Source organism: Oryx dammah, unplaced genomic scaffold (assembly GCF_014754425.2).
Source record: "Oryx dammah isolate SB20612 unplaced genomic scaffold, SCBI_Odam_1.1 HiC_scaffold_25, whole genome shotgun sequence".
Lineage (NCBI taxonomy): Eukaryota > Metazoa > Chordata > Mammalia > Artiodactyla > Bovidae > Oryx > Oryx dammah.
Genome location: NW_024070209.1, coordinates 14398705 through 14424019, shown reverse-complemented (window position 1 = coordinate 14424019; position 25315 = coordinate 14398705). Strand labels below are relative to the sequence as shown.

Here is a 25315-nt window from a genome sequence, read left to right as displayed (position 1 = left end):
ATTCCTTGGCCTGCAAGTTTTTGATGGGAAACAGGTAGAGCTCTGGTGTCTCAATCTTTTGAGTGTTTGTCCCTTAATTGAGCAATGAGTAGCTCTTAATTTTCTAGGTGTATAGGTTACATATATATATTCTTTTTACTTAAAGTTTCCTGTCTGTGAGCGTGTGTGTGGTGGGGAAAGTTTTGTTCATATAAATCTGGAAGAATAGAGAAAATGCAGAGTTTTGGAATTCAGATCATAGAGATGTTAGAGATAAAATGAAAATTTGTCCGTTTTAATCTTGATGTTTAAGATAAAGGGATTGTAAAGATTTAAGCTACAAGTTAGCCCCATTCTTTTCTTTAGCCTATAGTGCAAAGAACACATAATTACGTTTCTTTGTTTTTGGGAATGACTTCTACTTGAATAGGAACAGAGAAAGCTTATTATTATACTGAGTTCTTCTCAACAAGATGCCTTTCTTCTCTGCCATGGGTGAAATATGGAAATAGCTTTATCTGAATAATTCTTTGTAGTGATATGTTGGATTTTCAGACTTTATACTGTTATGTAGTTTTATTAAAGTTGTAGGCAAGTTTAGGATGTGTTTGATATTTTATTTAATAGCTGGAATGTTTAAAATGCAATAAATGTAGCTGTTGAAAACCTGTGTTCTAGCCATTGTGGATACAGTTGGTTTATTGTAGATAATTAGTAACTGGTATTTCTAGGTATTGAACATGGTTCTTTTAAAGCCCTTTCAACAGAAAGACAGAGATAAGGAACTGAACTTAATTGAGAAGCAAGTCATTAGGTACACTAATTTGCTAGTGCTGCCATAACAAAACACCATAAACTAGGTGATTGGAACAACCGAAAGTTATTTCCTCCTCGTCCTGGATGATGGAGAAGTCCAAAATGAAGGTGTTGACAGGGTTGGTTTCTTATGAGGCCCCTTCCTTGGCTTGCAGATGGCTGTCTTCCTGATGTCTCTTCACGTGGTCAGTTGCCATTTTGTATGTGTGCACCTTTGGTGTCTCTTTCTCTTCTTGTCAAGACACCAGTCATATTGAATTCAGGCCTCACTGTAATGACTTCACTTTAACTTAACCACCTCTTCAAAGACCTCATCTCCAAACAGGTTCCATTTTAAGGTACGGGGGGGTGGGCAGACTTTATGTATGATACCAAGGGAACACAATTTAGCATGTAACAGTAGGGGATGAAATCAAGAAGGAAAACAGTATTACATGTAATTTTTAAAAATTACTTTTTTTTTTCTTTTTATTTAATAAAGTTTGTGTAGAAGTGCAATTGTCCTGTGTTTTTTGTTGTATATCTCCTAGCCGGAGAATTTTCATCCTTGGGCCTTCTCATCATGTGCCCCTTTCTCGATGTGCACTTTCCAGTGTGGATATATATAGAACACCTCTGTATGACCTTCGTATTGACCAAAAGAGTAAGTATATAGAACTCTTACAGCTTGTAAACAAAGTTTTTAAAAATAGGAATTATGAGTTTATTTTAAATTAAAAGTATTACTTTTGTAATATTTCAATTTTAAAAATAAAATTTGTGTAAACTAAGAAAATCTTCCATATGCCTAAAAGACAACTGCAGTTTTTCTGCCAAGCCACAAAAATCTGTAGATTCACTAGTCTCTGAACTGTAGTGGTTATATTTATAATCAGGGAAGTACCATGTACTCATTGTACCATCAGAAAAGAAATTAGTACCCACAACAACTTTTTGAAAGATTTTGAGCATGTTAGTCTTCCTCTGTGTATAACAAATCCCTCACTGTAAATGGATAATGAGGATAATGATTTTATTTCCTTGTTTATGGTTTTTATGGGAAAAAATGAGCCTGTAGTTGTGAAGCTCAGCAAGAAGAGTGCTACATAAATCTTAAGTGTATTTTATTTATAAAACATACCTATTATTTTCATTTTAAAAATAAGATTCCAGGCATCACATTTTTTTATTTAGTTGTGTCTCATTTTGTACATTGAATGTGTAAAGTAAAATTTTTCTGACTTTTAATGGTATTTTTGGAGGAATGGGTAAACATAATTTTAAAAATGCCAAACAGTATGGAAACTACTATAACAAACACTCATGTACTTATCATTCACACTTGACTCAGACTTTCCCCTCATCTGAACTCACTTTACATTCCCACATTCCCAAAAGTAGCCACATTCATGAACTTAGTGTATATCCTTCCAGTTCATGAAATTATATTTTAATTATGTTGAGTGTTTATTGTTTTAAGAAATTTTGCAGCAAATTCTTTTGTAGAATAAAAGAAGCTGTTTGCAAAGGAAATGGTCACCTCTTTTTAAACTTTAGGCTTAAATTTTCATAATTTTGGGGTTTATAGAGTATTAGCATTTTGTTGTTAGGGTATAGCTTATTAACAAAACTGGAATATTTCTAACCTTACTCCCTGGAAAGGCTTTAGGGTATGTAATGTTTAAATTTTTAAAATGCTTTTAAAATTTTTATTTTTTCTTCCAGTTTTATTGAGATATAATTGACATATGACACTATAAGTTTTTAAAGTATGACACAGTAATTTGACTTTTCATATATCTTGAAATGATAAGTTTAGTGAATGTAATCTCATATAGATACAAAATTAAAGAATCAAAATAATATTTTTCCCTTGTGACGAGAACTCTTAGGATTTACTCTCAACAGCTTTAATGTATAACATGTGGCAGTGTTCATTATATTTATCATGTTGTACATAACATCCCCAGTACTTACTGATTTTACTACTGGAGGTTTGTACCTTTTTACTACCTTCATCCACCCTCTGGGTCACACTTGATTTGTAAAACCTTGTTAGAGCATTCAGAAAATTTTGGTTTTGGATAGCCTAACAATGAGAATTTTTAATCAGATACAGTTTCATAGAAGAAAAGTCATACAGTTATTTGTTTCTTTCTTTGATATTGGTAAACCCATTTAAGGATGTAGTTATAAAAATGCTGGTTCTGTTCAATGATAAAATAAAAATATTCTTGTGTCTTTTTTGTATTAAATTCCATTATTTTCTTGCTATATAATGTTTTAAGTATAATTCATCAGAAGGGTCTGAATTGCTAAATCATTTTAAAAATTTAAGATTAAGGCGTAGTCCTGTGGTAAATTTATATTCCAGTCTACCTGACAAGTTTAATTCTTAATGTTGAGGAAAATAACATTTTCAGTAGGAATTTTCTGTTCTTGGTATAACAAAACCTGAGGTGTAAAACAATAATCCTATACATTTTATTTAAAAATAAAACAAAACTCAAAAACTGTATTATTAAACCTCATAAGGAAGTAGACAGGGGGATTTTTCCATATTTCAGTAGGAGTTTTGATCAACCGTTCTTGTTAGTATCTACTGGTTGATTAAGGTCAAGGAAAACCTTAAACTTAGAGGTGATTTTAGATATAATGAAAGGACCTGATGAAATTTTTAAATTATTATTTTTTATGTAACTATATAACATATGAAAATGCTGAGTAAATCATTACGTGTCTGACTGTTTTGTCTTATATAAGAAGCTAGTTGTTTTTTCCTTTTTTTAAAACTAAAGCCAAAGGAGAATATTACGTGATACTTTTGTCTCTTGCCAAAGCATGTAGTTTTGTGTTACTGGGTAGTCTCACAGGATAAGGATATACATTAATACATTTGTTTTACTATATTTTGAAACCTCTAGTTTACGGAGAACTATGGAAGACAGGAATGTTTGAACGCATGTCTCTGCAGACAGATGAAGATGAACACAGTATTGAAATGCATTTGCCTTATACAGCTAAAGCCATGGAAAGGTATACTAATTAATATAAGAAATCCCAGAGAAATCATGGATATTAATTTCTTTGGAATTATTTTAACTAGGGTAAGATGATCACTAGGATAAAGAGATTTAAAAATTCTTGTTACAGTGGAATAAAGAATTTGAGATTAGATTTTTCTGAATGTGGATTGAAGTTGGTTTTGAGTAGTTTGGCTATGAAGATTAAATGTATGAAGTGGGATGGTTGTTTCATTAGGTAGAAATATTAAGAAAACCCATGTGTCTGTGTGTTTGTATGTATTGGTTTGCCTGTTATCTTATTCATTATATATTTATTTATCTCAGAATAACAATTACATTCTTTCATGGTATAGTGCTCCAAGTAAGTAATCATAAAATTTTAGATTTGGGAGTAACTTTGGAGGTAATTTATTTCAGCCTTTATCAAAGTATGTGAATCTCTATTATAAAAGCAATTATTATGTAGTAATATATAATAAGTGAGATAATCTATATATAACATAGATCTATTATAAAAGAGATCTCTGTTATAAAAAATGCTGACTTGGTACCTGCTAAGAGGTCTTTGAGGATAGCATGCTCACTAGACTATAAGTAGAGTGAAGACAGGGACATTTATTTTGTTTTCCACTTTTACCCCAGTGCCTAGCACAGTGCCTGTCACATAGTAGTCATTATTTTGGTAAAATGAAAGAATTGTTTTAAGAGCTTTCTTTCTTCTTTAGGGCAATATTCAAATTAGAACATTTTTCTTTTGAAGGTCACATTTCTGTAATTTTTTCAACCATTTCCTTCATATGGACTTAATATTCCATATGTTTTTAGTTTGATTAGTTCTAAATAGGGTGAGATTATTCCTTCTCTGGTCCTCATTACTGTATTCTCTTAGGAAAATCAGTGGTACGTCTTAGGTTTGCAGTAAATATTTGTTAATTAAATGTGTTAATGAAGTATGAGATTAACAATTTTTATGCTGATATGGCTTACTTACTATTGTCTGATATATTTGTGGTCAGCTGAAACCCCAAGGGTTTTTTATACTGTTAAACTAGATTATTTTCTCCTTTTGTGCTTCAGTGGTTGATTTCTTTTTAACCCTAAAAGTGAATGTCTCTTCAATTAATTTTGTTTAATTTTTTCATGTTGGTTTTATTCCATTATTGCAGTTTTGGGAGTCATTCCAGTCTTAATTCTGTTATCAAAGTATTATTTATTTCTCTCAGTCTCACGTTGTCCACATCTTTTCACAAAAATAACTATAAGGGATTACATAGCTGAAGAAGTTTGCAAAAATAGAGTGGTATTAAATTGTAAGCAGTATAACTTTAGGTTGTGAAAGTTGCTCAGTTGTGTCCGACTCTTTGTGACCCCATAAATTCTCCAGGAATTCTCCAGGTCAGAACACTGAAGTGGGTAGCCTTTCTCTTTTCCAAGGGATCTTCCCAACCCAAGGATCGAACCCAGGTCTCTTGCATTGCAGGCAGATTCTTTACCAGCTGAGCCACAAGGGAAGCCCAAGAATACTGGAGTGGGTAGCCTTTCCCTTCTCCAGCGGATCTTCCCGACCCAGGAATGGAACCAGGATCTCCTGCATTGCAGGCGGATTCTTTACCAATTTTAGGTTATTTGTGTTTTAATACATTCTAATTCTTCAGAAAATTTTAAAGCAATATAGCCTGTTTACTTTTTGAAATGCTAGTGTCATCAGAGCATCCCATTCTTCAACTGCAACAGGACAGTAAAAAACTTTTGTTCCTGGCTAAAATGTTATTTCAAAAGTAAAACAGATGTAATGTGGAAATGTAGGAAAATAGAAATTTGAAACCAGTGAACAAAATTTATGTTTTTAATTTCCTCCCTATTAAATAACATTAAATTACCACTTTTAAGTATATCACTTCTCAGGAAAACCTTCCTTATCTCTCAGATTACATTGCTGCTGCTGCTAAGTTGCTTCAGTCGTGTCTGACTCTGTGCAACCCCATAGGCGGCAGCCCACCAGGCTCCCCCGTCCCTCGGATTCTCCAGGCAAGAACACTGGAGAGGGTTGCCATTTCCTTCTCCAATGCATGAAAGTGAAAAGTGAAAGGGAAGTCGCTCAGACGTGTCCGACTCTTAGGGACCTCATGGACTGCAGCCCACCAGGCTCCTCCGTCCGTGGGATTTTCCAGGCAAGAGCACTGGAGTGGGGTGCCGTTAGGATCCGTAATACTGACTTTCAAAAGCACCTAGTACTTTTCCTTTGTAACCTTTGCTGCAAGCACTGCTTGTGTCACCTAGCTTACCATCACCTGTATCAGTTTCCTTTACTGAATAACAAATTGCCTCAAAACTTATGACTTAAAATCATAACTGTTTTTCTTGCTCACAATTTTGGGGTCAGGAGATTGAGTAGGGAGCGCCTTGCTCTGGTACACAAGACACTGACCGAGATGACTGGAGTAGGCCTTGAGGCTCCAAGATGACTGCAGTGCTGCCGTTTACTTGAGATACCTCACTTGCTCTCTATGGCCTGTTTTTTTTTTAATCAGCCAGGGCTTTTCTATCTTTTTGGCCTGTCTCTAGAAGGATGGTCTGGATTTCTTTACATGGTGATTCTGGGTAACAGAACAAAACCAGACATTTCTTGACTTATTAAGGACTAGGCCTAAGACTGCACACCATCATTCCCACTGCATTTTGTTTCCCAAAGGAGAAATAGACGCTGCCTCTTGCTGGGAGGAGTAGCGCAGGTGTACAGGGGTAGGAGGGGTTGTGGGCAGGCATCTTTGTTGATGGGCTACCACAGTTCCTCCTGTGGTAGACAGTTCATGTCTCTCCAACATGGAGGACATCTCCTAAGGTGCCCAGAAATCTCATCCAGTTACGACATCAGGTTCAAAGTCCATTATTTTATCATCTGAATTTGGTTGGGATGTGGATGAGGCTCCTTGAATGCAGCTCTTTTTGATTTGGATACCTGTGAACTAGGAAGGCAAGTCTCCCCATTGTCCACCCCCCCCCCCCCCCCGCAATATACTTAGTATGTGGTTTTGAGACAAAGACAGTTCATCACATTGGAGGGGGAAAAAATGAAAAGTGTGTAGTAGTCTCTGTTCTAAAGCAGTTCTGAAATCTAACCAGGAAACAGAAAATGTCCTTGATTATGGCTCGGTTCTATCTTTTGATAGTGGTTTCATAATTCATTACAGATGGTTCCTGATTTATGCTGGCTCCACTTAGGATTTTTTGGCTTTTTGATGGTGTGAAAGTGATACATAATTAAGTAGAAACTGTACTCTGAATTTTGATCTTTTCCCAGGCTAGCAATATATATGATATTCTCTCATGTTTCTAGGCAGTGGCAGGGAGTTGCAGCTCCCAGTCTGCCATGTGATCAAGAAGGTGAACACCCAATGCACTTAAAAATCCTTTTGTACTCAGACAACAATTCTGTTTTTCATTTTCAGTACAGTATTCAATAAGTTGGGCTTCCCGGGTAGCTCAGCTGGTAAAGAATCCTCCTGTAGTGCAGGAGACCTGAGTTTGATCCTTGGGTTGGGAAGATCCCCTGGAGGAGGGCATGGCAATCCACTCCAGTATTCTTGCCTGGAGAATCCCCATGGACAGAGAAGCCTGGTGGGCTATAGTCCATGGGGTCGCAAAGAGTCAGACATGACTGAGCAACTAAGCACAGCACATTAAATAAATTACGTGAGAGATTCAGCACTTTATTATAAATTACACTTTGTTTTAGATAATTTTGCCCATCTGCAAGCTATTGAAAATGTTGTAAGCACACTTAAGGTAGGCTAGGCTAAGCTGTGATATTTAGTAGGTTAGGTGTGGTAAATGTATTTTCAACTTAAAATGGATTTATTTAGACTTAACCCCATTGTAAGTTGAGGAAGATCTGTATTATTCTTAGCTCTTGGCTGGGTCCTTTTGGCTCTTGGCTCTATTCTTTGAGTCCTATTTACTTTTCCATAAGAAATGGGCTTTGTTTGCATCTGAGTAGCAGTTTTATTCTGCTGTATGTGACAGTTAAAAGCCTAAAGGCCTCTTTTCATTTGAGATAGTGTTTTATTCTAGTATAAACTGATGGAACTCCATTAACCACTTTGTGGATTTTCTATATATAAGATTAGAAGTGCATTCCATTAGACAAAAGTCACATCCACAGTTCTTACTGTGACAAGATTCTCTCCACTTTCTTACTGAGACAGGATTCTCTCCACTTTGGAGCCCAAGTTTAGTTCAGTTCAGTCACTCAGTCGTGTCCGACTCTGCGATCCCATGAATCGCAGCATGCCGGGCCTCCCTGTCCATCACCAACTCCTGGAGTTCACTCAGATTCACGTCCATTGAGTCAGTGATGCCATCCAGCCATCTCATCCTCTGTTGTCCCCTTTTCCTCCTGCCCCCAATCCCTCCCAGCATCACAGTCTTTTCCAGTGAGTCAACTCTTTGTATGAGGTGGCCAAAGTACTGGAGTTTCAGCTTCAGCATCATTCCCTCCAAAGAAATCCCAGGGCTGATCTCCTTCAGAATGGACTGGTTGGATCTCCTTGCAGTCCAAGGGACTCTCAAGAGTCTTCTCCAACACCACAGTTCAAAAGCATCAATTCTTCGGCGCTCAGCCTTCTTCACAGTCCAACTCTCACATCCCATGTAATTTCTTAGAAGCACTTTTACCTGCCTGAGAGAATATGCAAGCATGGTCTGAAGTCTTCCTGTGGTCCTATCATAGGCTTTTACAGATGTGGTTTCAATTTGATGATTCTGAGCCTATGTTCTTGGTAGTACTCTGTATTTGGTCTTTGTCCTTAGGCTGTTTGCTTGACAGTGTTTGGTTATCTGTAGAGGCTGTAGTGATGAGAAACAGTTATTTTTTTAGCCAAGAAACTCTTAGTTAGAATATTTCTTTTAAATTCTGCTTATAGTTAGTTCTTTAGCTCATGTTTTTCTTCCTACATCTCCTCATATTTGGCTGTGAAGAAGCCATTGACACTTTGAATATTTTGTTGGGGAATCTTAGTTACATTTATAGATTCTCTAATCTTCTAAGTTTCGTCATGTGCCAGTTTTATGCTAATTATTTTCTGCCAGGAAGTAATATGGATAACCCTTCTTCTAGCAATGCCCTTATTGCGTGTCTACTTTCAGGCTCCTTGTTGCCCTTTCACCGTCCACCTGTCTCTTGTCCCCAAAGCCAATATTATATTTTCTAGGTGTCTCTTTTAGTAACATACTTTCCAGGCACCCGTTTTTGGTCTTGGTTATCAGTTGTAGCATGGCATATCACCTCAAAGTACTTTTTTGTTTTCTTATGATTCTTTGGGCTAGAAATTAGTGTTCAGGGATGAGTGGCAACCAGTCATTCCTATTACATTTGCTGTCAGGTAAGATAGGTTGACTTAGGCTAGAGGTTCCAGGGTGCTCTCACTTTCTGTCTGGGGCTTAATGCAGGTTGTCTACTAGGCACCTTAGTTCTCATCTTGGTCCTGTTTCCACCTGTTACTTTTCTTCAGGGCCTTTCTCTACACATGGTTTCCCTTTCCTGCTGATCTATCCTAAAGTATATGGCAATTCAGGGTAGCAAGAAAGTAAGTAGAAATTTTAGGTTTTTTAATCTTTAGGCTTGCAAGTGGCACAGTATTACTTGTGCCATATTTTACTTGACAACGCAAATTGGAAGACTGGATTCAAGGGGAGGGAAAAATTGTGCCTAACGGGAGGAGTGGCATGAGCATTCAGAGGTGGGAGGAATTTTGTTGATTGTGTTTGTAGATAGCCTACCGCGGTAGCACTGCAGTTAAATAGCTTTTCGGGAGGTTATGTATGTGTGCATGTATGTCTGTCTGCTTCCCTTCTCTAGTATTCCCCTAACCTGTCCCCTACTCCAGGGCAGCTGGTCTACTCTGCATCTTCTGTACCCATCTCAGTATCTGGCACAAACAGGATCTCATTAATTAATTGTTGAATAAATTAATAGCAATCTATTTGTAATACTTTCATTAAATATTTCCCAAAAATGAGGTCAGAGTTTTTTAATTAGCTGCTTTTTAATGTCATGAACCTATTTACATGTTTTTTTTTTAAAGCTCCTTTTAATTGGTTATACATTGGACTTTCCAGTATATGACTATGTAGTACTTCAGTTGACTAATTTTAAAACTTTTCCCTCATTTTTCACTATTATGAAAATTACGATGGGCTAAAAAATTAAATATCTAAGTGTATATTTATAATTCTCTTATATTAAGCAGATTTAAAAGTGATATTCATTAGAGCTTTCTTTAAAAAAAAAAGTAATATAGAGGAGAAAACAAAATGACCCATAAAGTCCTTGCTCAGTTAAATCTGTCCTTTTAAAAAAATGGGTGTACATGATTTAAAAGCGTACACAATGAGCAGTGAAAGCCTCTTTTATTCTCCTCAGCAGTGTTTACTGACAGTGAAGATTATTATGGAAATGCTAAAATATATGTATGCATATATAAGTTTGTGTGTGTGTGTTTGTGTGTGTGTGTGTATAAGACTTATACATACACATTTTTGTGTAATTAAATAATAATTCTCTTATATTAAGAGGAGGTCTTATTTTAAGCATTTTATTCTGATCCTTTTTTCCATATATTATCTTTACTATTGAAATTCATAATTTTTAATGTTATATATAATTACATTTGAGAGATATTGTTAAGTTGGGATATGTAGAAATCATCTATCTTGAAAAAGCTATTTACTCTTAAAATTTGGAGAAGCAAATGGCAACCCACTCTGGTATTCTTGTCTGGAAAATCTCATGGATGGAGGAGCCTGGTAGGCTACAGTCCATGGGGTCGCAAAGAGTCGGACACGACTGAGCGACTAACACACTCTTAAAATTAACAACATGCTCCCACTTCTTTTTCTTTGCCTTTTACTCTGTTATCTTTCCCTCCTTTTATTCCTTTTTCTGTATTATTCTCATTTATTCTTTGTTTACAGTTTAAAATTTTAATTGATTTTTGGGTCACTGTAAAATATATTCTTTATGACATAGAAGTCTATGAATATTGATAAATGTAGATTTGTAAATATCCAACAGCATCAAGATATAGAACAATTCCTTTGCCTCAGTTTTAGTCCTTTTTTGTTCAGAAAAATGTGCAAAGTAAATAGTACAGTTCTTTAGTAACTTTTGAAGTATTTGAGAAATATGGCCCTGTAAAAATACTTATGTTCACTGTAAAAATATTATATTTTTAGCCATATAGTACTTTTTGTTACTGCTAATATTTTTGTAACATGGACAGCTTGAAAGCACAGTACAGTGTATTTAAATCTTTCATCTTAGATTTTAGGTTCAAGTCAATCTTAGAAATTCACTGTGGTTAGGATTTGACAACTTCAGTACTTATACCATTATATATATTTTAAAAAAATATTGATTTGGTATAGTTTTTTCAGATTGTTAAGCCTAACTCTTATAATTTCTTGTGTTTATTCTCATTAATTATATTTTTGAGTTCCCTGAGTGAGAAAACTACTATCAAATGCCAAATGCCTTATATGGTATTAATTACTAACAACTGAACTTTTTCCTGTTCTTAATATTTTATATTAGTATAATGTATTTGTTAAAATTGAGGAACCAGTATTGATACATGATTATTAAATAAAGCTCATAGTTCAATTAGGATCTACTCTTTGTGTTAGTATAGTCTTTGGCTTTGCCAAATGCTTCATTTCATGTCTCTCAACCTTTAATAGTCCCATGTAGAGTAGTTTTACTGTCCTAAAAATCCCCTGTGTTCTACCAATTCATCTTCTCTCTTCACTCCACCTCCACTGACCCCTGGTAACTGCTGATCTTTTTATTGTCTTCATAGCCATATAGTTTCTGGAATATCATGTAGTTGGAATCATGTAATATGTAGCTTTTTCAGGTTGACTTTTTGAACTTAGTAGTATATTATCAAAATTCCTCCAAGTCTTTTTATGGCTTGGTAGCTTGTTTTCCTTTGTTGTTGGATAATAGCCCATTTTATGGCTATGTCAGTCTTTCTACTCACCTATTAAAAGAATATTGATATCATTGGATTCAGTTCAGTTCAGTGGCCCAGTCATGTCTGACTCTTTGCAACCCCATGAACCGCAGCACACCAGGCCTCCCTGTCCATCAGGAACTCCCGGGGTCCACCCAAACCCATGTCCATTGAGTCGGTGATGCCATCCAACCATCTCATCCTCTGTCGTCCCCTTCTCCTCCTGCCTTCAGTCTTTCCCAGCATCAGGGTCTTTTCAAATGAGTCAGCGCTTCGCATCAGGTGGCCAAAGTATTGGAGATTCAGCTTCAACATCAGTCCTTCCAATGAACACCCAGGACTGATTTCCTTTAGGATGGACTTGTTGGCTCTCCTTGCAGTCCAAGGGATTCTCAAGAGTCTTTTCCATCACCACAGTTCGAAAGCATTAATTCTTCAGTGCTCAGCTTTCTTTATAGTCCAACTCTCACATCCATACATGATTACTGGAAAAACCACAGCCTTGACTAGACGGACCTTTGCTGACCAAGTAATGTCTCTGCTTTTGAATATGCTGTCTAGGTTGGTCATAATTGTCCTTCCAAGGAGTAAGCGTCTTTTCATTTCATGGCTGCAGTCACCATCTGCAGTGATTTTGGAGCCCAAAAAGATAAAGTCAGCCACTGTTTCTACTGTTTCCCCACCTATTTGCCATGAAATGATGGGACCCAATGCCATGATCTTAGTTTTTGAACATTGAGTTTGAAATCAGATTTTTCACTCTCCTCTTCCACTTTCATCAAGAGGCTCTTTAGTTCTTCTTCACTTTCTGCCATAAGGGTGGTGTCATCTGCATATCTGAGGTTATTGATATTTTTCCCGGCAGTATTGATTCCAGCTTGTAGTTCCTCCAGCCCAGCGTTTCTCATGATGTACTATGCATAAATGAGCAGGGTTACAATATACAGCCTTGACGTACTCCTTTTCCTATTTGGAACTAGTCTGTTGTTCCATGTCCAGTTCTAACTGTTGCTTCCTGACCTGCATATATTTTTCTCAAGAGGCAGGTCAAGTGGTCTGGTATTCCCATCTCTTTCAGAGTTTTCCACAGTTTATTGTGATCCACACAGTCAAAGACTTTGGCATAGTCAGTAAGGCAGACACAGATGTTTTTCTGGAACTCTCTTGCTCTTTCGATGATCCAACGGATGTTGGCAACTTGATGTCTGGTTCCTCTGCCTTTTCTAAAACCAGCTTGAACATCTGGAAGTTCATGGTTCCTGAATTGCTGAAGCCTGGCTTGGAGAATTTTGAGCATTACTTTCCTAGCATGTGAGATGAGTGCAATTGTGTGGTAGTTTAAGCATTCTTTGGCATTGCCTTTCTTTGGGATTGGAATGAAAACTTACCTTTCCACTCACCTGTTAAAAGATTATTGATATTGTTGGATTAATATCTATTATATTTTTTACCATTTTCTATTCACTGCTCTTGTTCTTTCTTTTCTTACTCTTTTTCTTTTTCCTATGATTTTAATTGAACATTTAATACAAGTTCACTTTCTTTCATCTCTTAGCATAGGTTACGCTTCTTTTTACTTTTTTTAGTGGTTGCTGTAAAGTTTGCAATGTACGTTTGCAACTGATGCAAGTATACTTTCAAGTAACACTGTACTGATTCATGCAGTGCAGGTATCTCACATTATTCACAATTTCTTGTTCTTATCCCTTATAACATTGTTATCATTCATAAACTGTAATTATCAAGCACATTCTTGCTGTATTATTTTGAACAAATCATTATGTTAGATCAATTAAGAATAAGAAAAATGAAATAAACCAAAGATGTTATTTTAAATTCTTTTATTCCTTTCTAATGTGCTTCTTTTTTTCTATGTCAATATGAGGTTATGAACTATGTTGTTTTCCTTCTCTCTGAAAGACTTATTACCAGTTCGTGGCTCTGATTTTATTATTTAAAACTTGTTGTTTTGGATTGGACAAAAGATTTCTTTTATCTTTGTCACCTCCTCAAGAACACACAAGAGATGTTTCCTTTTCCAGTGTTTCTATTAATCTCAAATTTAAGAATAATGTATTTTATTTATAGGGAGTAATTAAGTAGGCTAGTAAACAAAACTCATTTTGGCTCCATAGTGGTAATTCCTCCCTGTCCAGTTTTACTAGTTATTGATGTAAAGATCTGATTGTTTTTAAGATATTTACCTTTATTTTGGGGGGCTCCAAAATCACTGCAGATAGTGATTGCAGCCATGAAATTAAAAGACACTCCTTGGAAGGAAAGTTATGACTAACCTAGACAGCATATTAAAAAGCACAGACATTACTTGGTCAACAAAGGTCCATCTAGTCAAGGCTATGGTTTTTCCAGTGGTCATATTTGGATATGAGAGTTGGACTATCAAGAAAGCTGAGTGCTGGAGAATTGATGCTATGAACTGTGGTGTTGGAGAAGACTCTTGAGAGTCCCTTGGACTGCAAGGAGATCCAACCAGTCCATCCTAAAGGAGATCAGTCCTGGGTGTTCATTGGAAAGACTGATGCTAAAGCTGAAACTCCCAATACTTTGGCCACCTCATGCGAAGAGTTGACTCATTGGAAAGGACTCTGATGCTGGGAGGGATTGGGGGCAGGAGGAAAGGGGATGACAGAGGATGAGATGGTTTGATGGTATCACTGACTTAATGGACATGGGTTTGGGTAGATTCCAGCTGTGGGTGATGGATAGGGAGGCCTGGCATGTTGTGGTTCATAGGGTCGCAAAGAGTCAGACATGACTGAGTGACTAAACTGAATTGAACCTTCAAAATTTAAAAATTTGGTTAATCTGAATTTTTCAGATGTGAGTAGAGTTGCTTAATTATGCAGGGAATAATGAGTGATGCAAAAAAAAGTCAATATTGTGTGTTTCCTCAGCATATAGTCCAGTTGGAATAAGAACTGTATATAAATAAATGTAATATAATTCAAAATGTAATAAGTACAATTGAAGAGTTTATAGAAGCAGAAAAAAAGGGATGAAGGTGACAGCTGAGTTAGGGGAGCACAGAGAAGGACTGTGAAGAAGATGATATTTGAGTGTACTTTGAGGATGGCTGTAGTTTTCACAGAATGAGGCAGAATTTTTTGTTGGAAACAGAATACTGTAAATATAAAGTGCGGAAGTAAGAAAGCCCAGGGCTAATTTTAAGAGCAGGAACCTATTTGACTTAGTTTGTGGAAGTTACAGAAGTCTGGGTTAGTAACTGAGGTCTGTCTCTAGGTGACTTTTGTGTGACCTGCATAGGTAGAAAAAGTTTTTCACAGATATGAATGTTTTTAGTTTGATGTTGATCCTGCCACTTCTTGTTATCATATACCTTATCTGACCTTTCACACATACATGGTACCAACATGGGGCTGGAACCATTTGAGTAGGTAACCTTGTAGGTGCAGAGAGTAAGATGGCCAAGATTAGAAAGCTGGAATGGTTGGTTGGGACAGCATTATGAAGGACATTGAATGTCATTTTAAGATATTTGTATTTTATTCCATGATTGTTATAGAGCTAGTAGATGTTCTTGAGAAGGAGGGTGATGATTAGAACTTAACTGTAAGAGTATTCTTCTTTGATGGCATAATGGTACTGTGAAGGATGGATTAGAGTTGGAAGAGCTTGATAGAAATAATTTAGAAATTATGGAGGTTTTGGACTAAAGTAATGATGGATAAAACTGAGCAGATTATGGGAGAATGAAGAAAACTTGGTAAATATTTCTGTGTGGGAGAGTAAAATAATTTAAAATACTTTCAATGTGTAAGAGTATACAATTATCAGAGATGGTCAAGATGTTAACTTTTTGGTGTAAACCAGGTACAATTTTAGGAGAACATGGGGCATGGAAATGTTGACTTGTTTCCATCAAAATACTGGAATGTTTATGTAAAAATACTGGTGTGACCATAATTCTGAATGCCGACTTGGGCCAGTTCATCATAGTACTGTTTTGCTTCAAACAGTTGAGTTTCCATAATAGAGTTCAGTAAGATTCTCTGGTACCTGAAATATGCCTGCCCTTGTAAAATCTTTTTTTACTAGTTTTCCTACCAGAATGGAAATTCAGACAGGTACACCCTTTGAAATTAATTTTGATAGTCTCACTGTATTCCCTTACCTGATCAAACAGTAAAGATTTATAATAACTTAAATGTTAATTTTAGTTGTCATTGACAGTTTACCTTCTCCCTTTCCCTCTCTTTTTCCCCAGTTTCTTTGGCTCTGCCTGATGTTTTATGGGTCTTTCTAGTTTATTCTTTGTCACATTGAGTCAGAGTATTCTGCATTTAATCTGTATGCGTATCCCTGTCGTTGAAGGTGAATTTGATCAAGAGGAAAAGATTAGCGGGATTCTCCCACATAGGGTTCCCTAAAACTCCACATTATGATTTCTTTCAGTCTCTGTGCCTTTTTTGAGGGTTCCACGACCAGCCTCACTTGAAGGACTCATAGATGTATCAGGACTCTGGTTTATTAGAAAAGATGTGATACACAGCAGGACCAGCAAGGGACAAAAGGTGTGTCAGGCAGAATCTGGAGGAATCCGAATGTAGGCTTCCAACATTCTCCCTCCCATAGGGGTGGGCTGAACAGAACGTGGTTCCTCCAGCACTGTAACATGTATTCAGTGTTTCTGGCCAGGGACACCTGCTTTAAGATTCTAAATCCAGGATTTTTGTTAGGGGCTAGTCATGTAGACATAAAACTAAAACTATAAAACTGTACTAAAACTCGCAGAAGGAAAGAAGGTGTTTGCCATAATCACATAATTTATTAACAGTCTAGGCAAGCTGGTACTGTGTCCCAAGTGGATAAAAAGAGCCTTAATCCACCTAAATAACGTTGCAGAGGCCAAGTTGCTAGGTACCCAAAGGCCAGCCTCACACATAGGACTTTCTAAAGATTTCCGCAACAAGTCTGCTGAATTTAACCCAGTTGCAGAGTTCCCTTCCAGTTTCCCAGTTCCAGGCTGCCTATTGCCGTTCCAACTTTGTGAATTCTTGATTCACCTGAATACCATTTTAACCCTTATTATAGTTTAGGTTTGTACTGGGTCTTAAGATTCTTCTTTCTTTTCTGATTTGGCCTCAGTCCAGGTCTTCAACTATTTAAAATGATCAGAGAAAAAGTAAGGTATGCTCTTGTGTAGTTACTCTTAAACAGAGTGGAATGACTTGTCTATGGCCAAAGAAAACAGCCTGAGATTTTCCACCCCCATCCAGCTTAAATGACAGCCACAAGAGCAGTGCGATTTTCACATGTGTTCTTACCCTGTGACTTTCATACTCCTGGTCGTGTATTTCTGCATATATCTTTTTTTTTTTGTAATTGTCATTTATCAAGATTTTAGAGCTAACATATGTTTTCTTTGTATATTGCTCAGTTTCTCTTTTTCATGAACATAGACGATTCCTTTGGATTAGTACCTGTATATCAGGAAGAGAGCATTTTTTAGAATTACAGAGCATGGAGTATCTCCAAAATAAATAAAATTTCATTTTTGATTGTAATGGAACAGTTTTTGTTTCTGTGACCATGAAAAGGATGAGCAAGAGGTACCATAAGACATTTGAGAAGATTGGAATATATTTTATTTTTATCAGAGTAGACTTTTATTATTTACCTACATATGTTTTGTCCTCTCTTTTTTCCTCCTGTGAATATTTTCTATCTAAAAGAGCAGAGGAGAATAAATTATATAGCGCTATTGTGGCAACAGCTTCAGCATCTTAGAGATAAGAATAGCTTTTCTTTTGACTGGCTTAGTTATGATTTTTTAAAAAATTCTCACCTGAGAAGCTCTAGACTGCTTCTAAAATCTTTGGAAAGTTGGAAGGATTTGTATAGAAAAGAAAATCCTCGTGTTCATCAATGTTGTTCAGAGGAGAAATGTTCAAATAAATGCCATGGAAAGAGTAATCAAATAACTATTTGTATAGTGTTTGATCTAGTTTAAAATGTCATCACTTTTAAGATTTCAGTTATTTATATGCCACTAATGTAGTGAAAACTTGCCATCCTATCACTTAGAATGTTCATATTAGAATTCATATTTTTCTTCTGATGAGGACTTTTAAAATCTACACTTACCAAGTTTCAGATGTTCATATAGTATTGTTAACTATAACGTTAACTATAGAACTATGTTAGCTACAGAATTCACATTTTTGTGTTAGAATTTTTACATTAGAATTTAGACTTTTTTGTACTCTGTACCAGTAAAAGCATTGGTGATATAGAGTGTTATTGTTTGTTTTTAAGCAGAGTACTTCACTATTGGTTCTGTGATTTCAGTTTTTTTGTTTGTTACACATCTTGGATACAGTAGTTTTCTGCAGCATGGGTTAAGGCATAGGACAGAAAAAGAAGGGCTAAAACTTCCATCTGTATTACTAAAGTGCTCATAGGTATTTTGTAAGGTGGGTTTTATTAACTTTGTTTTTATGGATGACAGATGATAGTTTAAGTAACCTGCTGCAGGTAGCAGAGATGGATTTTCTTTCTTTTTTTTAACTTTTATTGAAGCTTGAAGTATGAATTTATATCCTATAAAATTTCTGATGAATTTATAGATTTGTGCAGACATTTCACAATCTAGTTTTTTTTTTTAAGAATATTTTGTTTATTTTTATTTATTTATTTGGCTGGACTGGATCTTAGTTATAGCATGTAGAATCTTTAGCTGCAGCATATGGGATCTAGTTTTTTAACCAGGGATCAAACCTGGGCTCCCTGCACTGGGGACATGGAGTCTTAGCCACTAGACCACTAGGGAAGTCCCTCACAATCTAGTTTTAACGTTTTTATCACCCAAAAAAGAAACCTTGTGTTCATTTGAGGACAATTTCTGCTTCTATTCTCAACCTCAGGTACCCATTTACCTTCTTTCTCTGTAGATTTGTATTTTTGGGAAATGTTAAATAAATGGAATCATACAATATGTAGTCCTTTGTGTTGGTCCTTTTTTCACTTCTCACCCACGTTGCATTGTGTGTTAATGGTTCGTTCATTTTTTATTGCCAAGTGGATATTCCATTGTATGAATACGCCCCATTTTGTTTAACCGTTCACCAGTTGATGGACATTTGGATCATCTTCGTTTTCGGCTGTTAGGAATAATGTTATAAACATTCTTGTACAAGTCTTTATATGAGTATATGTTTTTATTTCTCTTGAATAGATACTTGTGAATGGAATCGCTGAGTCATATGATAAGTCTGTGTTTTTCATAGTGATGGCACCATTTTATATTCTAGGGTACAAAGCATGAGGGTTCTGTTTCTCCATAATCTGGCCAATACCTGGTATTGTCAGTCTTTACATTACAACCCTTCTGACAGATGTGTAGTGTAAGCTGACTGTGGTGTTAGTTTGCCATCTCCCCAGTGACTTGTGAAGTTGAGCAACTTTTCATATGATAGTCATTTGTGTATCTTCTTTTGTGAAATGTCTGTTCATATATTTTGCCCTAGTTTTAATTTGATAATTTATCTTTTTACTTAGTTATGAGAGATTTTTGTATTCTAGACATAAGTTTTTTATTGATATGCAAAGATTTCTTCCCATGGTATATCTTATCTGTTTGTTTTCTTAATGGTGTTTATTGAAGAGCAAATGTTCTTGATGGATTCAGTTTCTTTCTTGTATGGATTCCACTTTTGATATCAAGAAATCTTTGCCTGATCTAGGGTTACATAGATTTTCTCTTCTTGAACATGGTCAGCAAACACAACCTGCAGACCATATCTAGCTGACAGCTTGTTATTGTAATGTTTTATCGGAGCTTAGACGCACCGATTCATTTACCTATTGACTGTGGCTGCTTTCTCTTTACTGTAGCAGTTGAGAAGTTGCTAAAAAGATTGTATAGCCCAGAAAATCTAAAGTATGGCCCATTTCAAAAGATGTTTGCTGAACCCTGTTCTCTTAAGTGTTACAATTTTAGCTTATAATATAGTTGTGTCTATGATCCAGTTTGTGTATGGTATGAGGTAAAGGTCTGACTTCACTTTTTGTCCTATGGCTTATGCAATTATCCCAGTACTATTTGTTGAAAAGACTATCCTGTAGGTAATGAGTCATTGTCTTTTTGCTGCTTTCACGATTTTCTCTTTGGTTTTCATCAGTTCGTTGTGCTGTATCTAGGTTGGCAATCCTCTGTTCTTCAGATTGGATAACTTATTTTGTCTTTAATTTTACTGATTCTTTATGTAATATTGATTCTCCTCTTCAGACCATATAGTGAATTTTTCATTTCAGTTATACTTTTCAACTCCAAAATTTCCCTTTGGTTCTTTTTAATGGTTTACATTTCTTTGTTGATATTTGCTGTAGTCATTGTATATATGTATACATTAAACTTTTTAAAGCATAGTTTCCTTTATTTCTTTAAACATATTTATAATAACTTTAGAGGCTTCCCAGGTGATGCTAGTGGTAAAGAATCTGCCTGCCAGTGTAGTAGATGCGGGTTCAGTTCCTGGGTCAGGAAGATCCCTTGGAGTAGGAAAAGATACCCCACTCCAGTATTCTTGCCTGGAAAATTCCATGGACAGAGAAGCCTGGCGGGCTACAGTCCATGGGCTGCAAAGAGTCGGACACGACTGAGTGATTGAGCATATAATAACTTTAAAATCTGTCTGCTGAATCTAATATCCAATTCCACTTGAATACAGCTTCTGCTAGCTCTCTCCTTGCTCCCAAGAATGGGTTACAGTTTCCTTGTTCTTTGGCTCTGAATTATTTTTTCCTCGAAACTGAACTTTTACGTAGTACAGTATATTATAGCAACTTTATTGTAATTTTATTAATTTTTTTCTTCAGATGATAGTGGTGATGGTCTCATTCATTCATGCATTCATTTATTTTTGGCTGTCCTGGGTCTTCGTTGCTTTATTGGCTGCAGCAGACAGGGGCTGCTCTTTGTTGTGGTGCATGGGCTTCTCATTGCAGTGGTTTCTCTTGTGGAGCATAGGCTCTAGGGTTTGCAGGCTTCACTGGTTGCAGCTCCCAGGCTTCTGGGCACAGGCTCAGTAGTTGTGGCACACAAACTTAGTTGCTCTGAGGCATGTGGGATCTTCCTGGACCAGCTGTTGAACCTCCTGCATTGACAGGTGGATTATTTACCACTGAGCTTCCAGGGAAGCCCTCATTTTTTTAAAAAAGTACCTTTCGTAGACTCTGTCTCCAGAATCTTTGTTCCAGTGTTTGGCTATTGATGCATCTCCTCAGCTTTTAAAACATTCTTACTTGTTTTTACCTCGACTTTCTAGAGTTTTCCCTGGTGTCTGCACTGCTTGGTGCTAGCTACTGTTTGTTTGGAAGTTGTGTTTAAATGCCTTGGGCCTCTATAGCTTTCACCATGTGCTGGTGGGTTGTGAGTGTTTTGGGGAGAACATTAGAAGTTTTCAAGTTTGCCTCTTTTTCTTTCTCTTGGGTCTTCTCTGGTCTCCCAGTGCTTGTGTGCATCCCTTGTTTCCAGGCAGCCAGGGATGTGTAAGAGCTTATTGTCCCTCAGGTCTCCACTCGCCTTTGTGCTTGCTCTCATCCTCCCGGTTCCCTGGCATTTGGGTGGAGCTTCAGCCTTCTGGACCTCCCCTGCACACATGTGCTGCCTCCTGTTCAGCCAGGGCGTCTTCTCAAAACTTGTGAATTTATGCTGTCCCTCCCTATATGGCTCTCTCCTTCCTAGGACCTCCCTGTTAGATTTCCAGGTAGTCCTCAGGTTTGTGGCTTGCCTCAAATGGTGTGGTCATTTCAGGCTACAAAAGTGGCAGGATTTTCTGTTTCCTATTGGGTGTGGGTATTCTGCTCTCTGCCCCAAGCCAAAGTCAGCCTCCTTCAACAGCAAAGCTGTTGGTTTTTCATGGCCAGCCTCGCCTTGCATTTATCATAATGTTGAAGGAAGGAGGATTGAAGCAGTTCCTGGTAAGGTGCCAGGCTTGCCCTGTTCTTCTCAAAAACGTATTCAGGAATTAACTCTTCTCATTGTATTTTTTGGCCTTTGCTTGATTTTCAGAGCACAAAATGGTTGTTTTTTGGACAGTTTTATTCAGTTTTATAATTGTTCTTTGAGGGCAAGATTTTATACTCTTTCGCTAGGGAAGACCAGCTTCACAACTTAGATTCTGGACTTTTTATAGGAATGTCACATTTCAAAGCCAAATGCTCTCTTCTTTGATTTATGCTTTGTGGGGATAGAGAACAGTAGTAACAATAATTTTTTAAAAAGCGAAATGGTAAAGAGGTAGATGGATGAATCTTAATTCAAAGGTTGGATTTCTCAGTAGTATGAGACTTTTACCCCTGTATAGATAGCTCAAACTGAGGTTAACTGAGTGGTTTGATGGCTCTTACAGAGTAGACTTGTGATGCTTCTTCAGAGTAAATAAATTAACACTGACAAAGTACTTTTCTTACAGTATTTCTCACTTTTTAACAGTTTTATGAATTAGTTATTATAATTATGATCATTTTACAAATAAGATAAATTTTTAGGTTAGTAACTTACCTTTGCAATCAACATTTGTTTGTATATGATAGAGATAGTACTTGAACCCATTTCTTCTGACTTCTTGTTTTTTTTAATACTCTGCTTCCCTACTGTTTCATTTTAATGATCTTAGTGTTTTTATTTATGTAGGTAGTACTTGAAGTTAGAACAACTCATAACAATCTTCTTGAATTTTTTGCTAGAGTACAAATTCTTTTCTTTCATATGATAATCACTCTTACCTTACTGAAAAGCCCCTATTCATTCACGCAGTTGTGAAGCACAGTGGTAAGAATCATAGAAAGAGATATCCCATGGCAGCTTCCTCTGCCAGCTTCCTGTTTTTTTCTTACTCCATAGATGCAGATTCTGCCCAAGAAGCCCCTGCATTGCAGAGGGACTGGAGATCTGTATGATCTGTTTATTTCGCAATTGACAAGGGTAAGGGGGCCTTTCTGGGGGAGGCGCTTGGGTGCCCTGAATTTAGCTTTATGAAGCTGAGCTAACATTTATTTTGGTAATACTTAAACCTAGTTTGTTTTTTTTTTTTTTACAGACCCTTCTATAAATTCTGTTTGTCCTATATCAATTAAGTGCCAGGTTATCATATTAAAAACCATTTATCATAAGATTTTTTTTTTTTAACTCCTGTACAGAACAAGTCAGACAAGCATGAGTCATGTTTCTACAATGTCAAATCTGGGGTCATTTAGAATATAAATAATATTGGATATATGTAAGTTAAATTTCACTACAATGAAAAAATTTAAAGGTCTGTTTCTATAGCCCGTCACGGTTATTCTTAATTTGCTTTGTTCCTTTTCCATAAATCTTTCAATCTGTAGAGTGAAAAAGGGACTTGTAAATATGCTATAGACATTGTGGATGGGCGTGGTATCTTTTTCTTGCTGCCAGAAATTAATACCTATTTCCTTGAATTCTATGTCCATCCTAGATGCCAGTGAAATTTGAGTTGTATCTTCAGACTGTCCTGTATCTGTTTAATTAGTTTAGGTGTGAGGTGCAGCTGGTGAATCTTTTGGGAGCCAAGATAAGTTTTGTGGGTCTCACTTGGCAGGTTTATAGAGCTAGCCCAGAAATGGTGGTGTTTACAATCAGAATTTAAGTAAGGAAAAATTTAATGCTCTTTTAAACTGCAGAAGCATTGGGCAGAGATGATTGTAGCTTTTTTGGGTAGTTGAGAAGATTGATGATGGTGATTTCATAAGCTTACTTTTATATTTGATGTTATTGTTAGTAGTAAAATAGCTTCATTTACCGAGGTGCTTTACCTAAAGAACTAGTGTACATTTCTGTAATTTACATAGATATTTTTAATATTCTATACTTCTCATTTTTGAATGGTTTTCTTTAAATATTAATTTATAGATTTTAAGGATTCAACAACATTATGTATATTATCCATACTACTGTTAATAAATGTTCCACTTTTTAGTGCCAAGCATTGGAAATCTATTTTTATTATATTTTTTAAATGACTTTTTTTTTTTCTTTCTGTTTTCTTTAAGCCATAAGGATGAGTTTACCATTATTCCTGTATTGGTTGGAGCTCTGAGTGAGTCAAAAGAACAGGAATTCGGAAAACTTTTCAGTAAATACCTAGCGGATCCTAGTAATCTCTTTGTGGTTTCTTCTGATTTCTGTCATTGGGGTAAGTTCTAGATTTTAACATTTCATGGTAGAAATTATGTACTTGTGGTTAAAGGTATCTTTTCATTCTAAGCTCTGATCGTCAGTTATTTATCACTTTCCTTGGAAGGTTACACTTTTAGCAATAATATATAAAGGTGAATGAAAAACTCTTGGTCATTTAAAAAGGATGATACTGTAATAGGGGATTATGGATACATTTCCAAAGGCGACTGGTATAATTGGATTCACACTGTGAGGGCATCCTTGCTTAGACACTTAGGTTAGTAGGAGTTAAGATCTTTTAACCCCATTTCTAGGTAGAGCTGTGTGATAGATTCTCTGAAGTTAGTTTTTTGGCAGATAAAACAGATGTTCTTTAGAACGAAGAAGAGCACTGTGTGCTATGCCAGTCTTGCTCCACATTTTTTTCTTGTAATTAGTCCTTTCTACTTTCTTTTTTTGCCTTTGGTGCTTAATTTTTGCCCATAGTTGCCTCCAAAGATTATACCTCCAAAGTATCCTCCAAAGATTGTAACATGTTAGCTATTAGCACTGTGGTCTTCACTGGTTCTTAAGGATAAGAACTTCAAAGAGATCTTTGTTATTATTGTGAATTAAAAAAAATAAAGAAGCTTCACAGTGAATAGATCATAAAGGAAGTGAGATGTTTATGGATGCCTCTTTTGGTTGAATTTTTTTTCTTGAATTCTTTGGATACAGTTTGTTCTATTTATCCATTACTGTGATAGAATGTTTCTAAATCCTATTCCTTTTAGGACACTCTTTGACTCATTGATTTAATGGTTTAAGGATGCCAATATCTGTTCATTCTTCAGCTGTTTCTTTGATTATGGTGAAAACATAAGGCTCAACACCATAAATTTTAAGCTACATAATGGCCAGAAAAACACCTTTAATGAGCTATAGGGAACCCTGGCCTTTACATGTCTTGTCATTGATTGCCAGAGTTGATTCTACATTTATCAGGCCTAGATAGGCTGGTTTCTTCTTCTCTTACATCATGCTACACTGTGTGTGGCCTTGAGATTTCAGTTCAAGAGAACCATTCTCCCTAATGGTATAGATAAATATTTTGTTATCACTGATTTCTCAGCTGGGGCTGATTATCCCCGCAGGAGACATTTGGAAAAGCCTGGAGACAGTTTTGGTCCTCATAGCTGGAGTGGGAAGGAGGTGGGGATGCTATTGGCATCTAATGAGTAGAGTCCAGCCAAGCTGTTAGGTAAACATCCTATAATGTACAGGATTATCTTGCCCACATGTCGATAGTGCTGAGGTTGAAAGCTCTAGTTTAGGGTACG

At 36.3% G+C, this 25315-nt stretch overlaps 1 protein-coding gene across 5 annotated transcripts in view; it reads left to right on the top strand.

The window, feature by feature from the left end:
• Positions 1-25315, top strand: part of MEMO1 (mediator of cell motility 1) — a 109626-nt gene that overhangs the window by 64835 nt on the left and 19476 nt on the right. For 3 of the 5 annotated variants that reach the window (XR_005718375.1, XM_040224588.1, XM_040224587.1), the window contains 3 exons: positions 1326-1438; positions 3699-3810; positions 23870-24012. Coding sequence is in view for 4 of the 5 variants with exons in the window: in XM_040224588.1 (XP_040080522.1) it covers positions 1326-1438; positions 3699-3810; positions 23870-24012 (368 nt within the window). In the remaining variant the exon portion in view is untranslated. The remainder of the gene's footprint in view (positions 1-1325; positions 1439-3698; positions 3811-23869; positions 24013-25315) is intronic. The other 2 variants (XM_040224591.1, XM_040224590.1) reach the window with 2 other exon arrangements.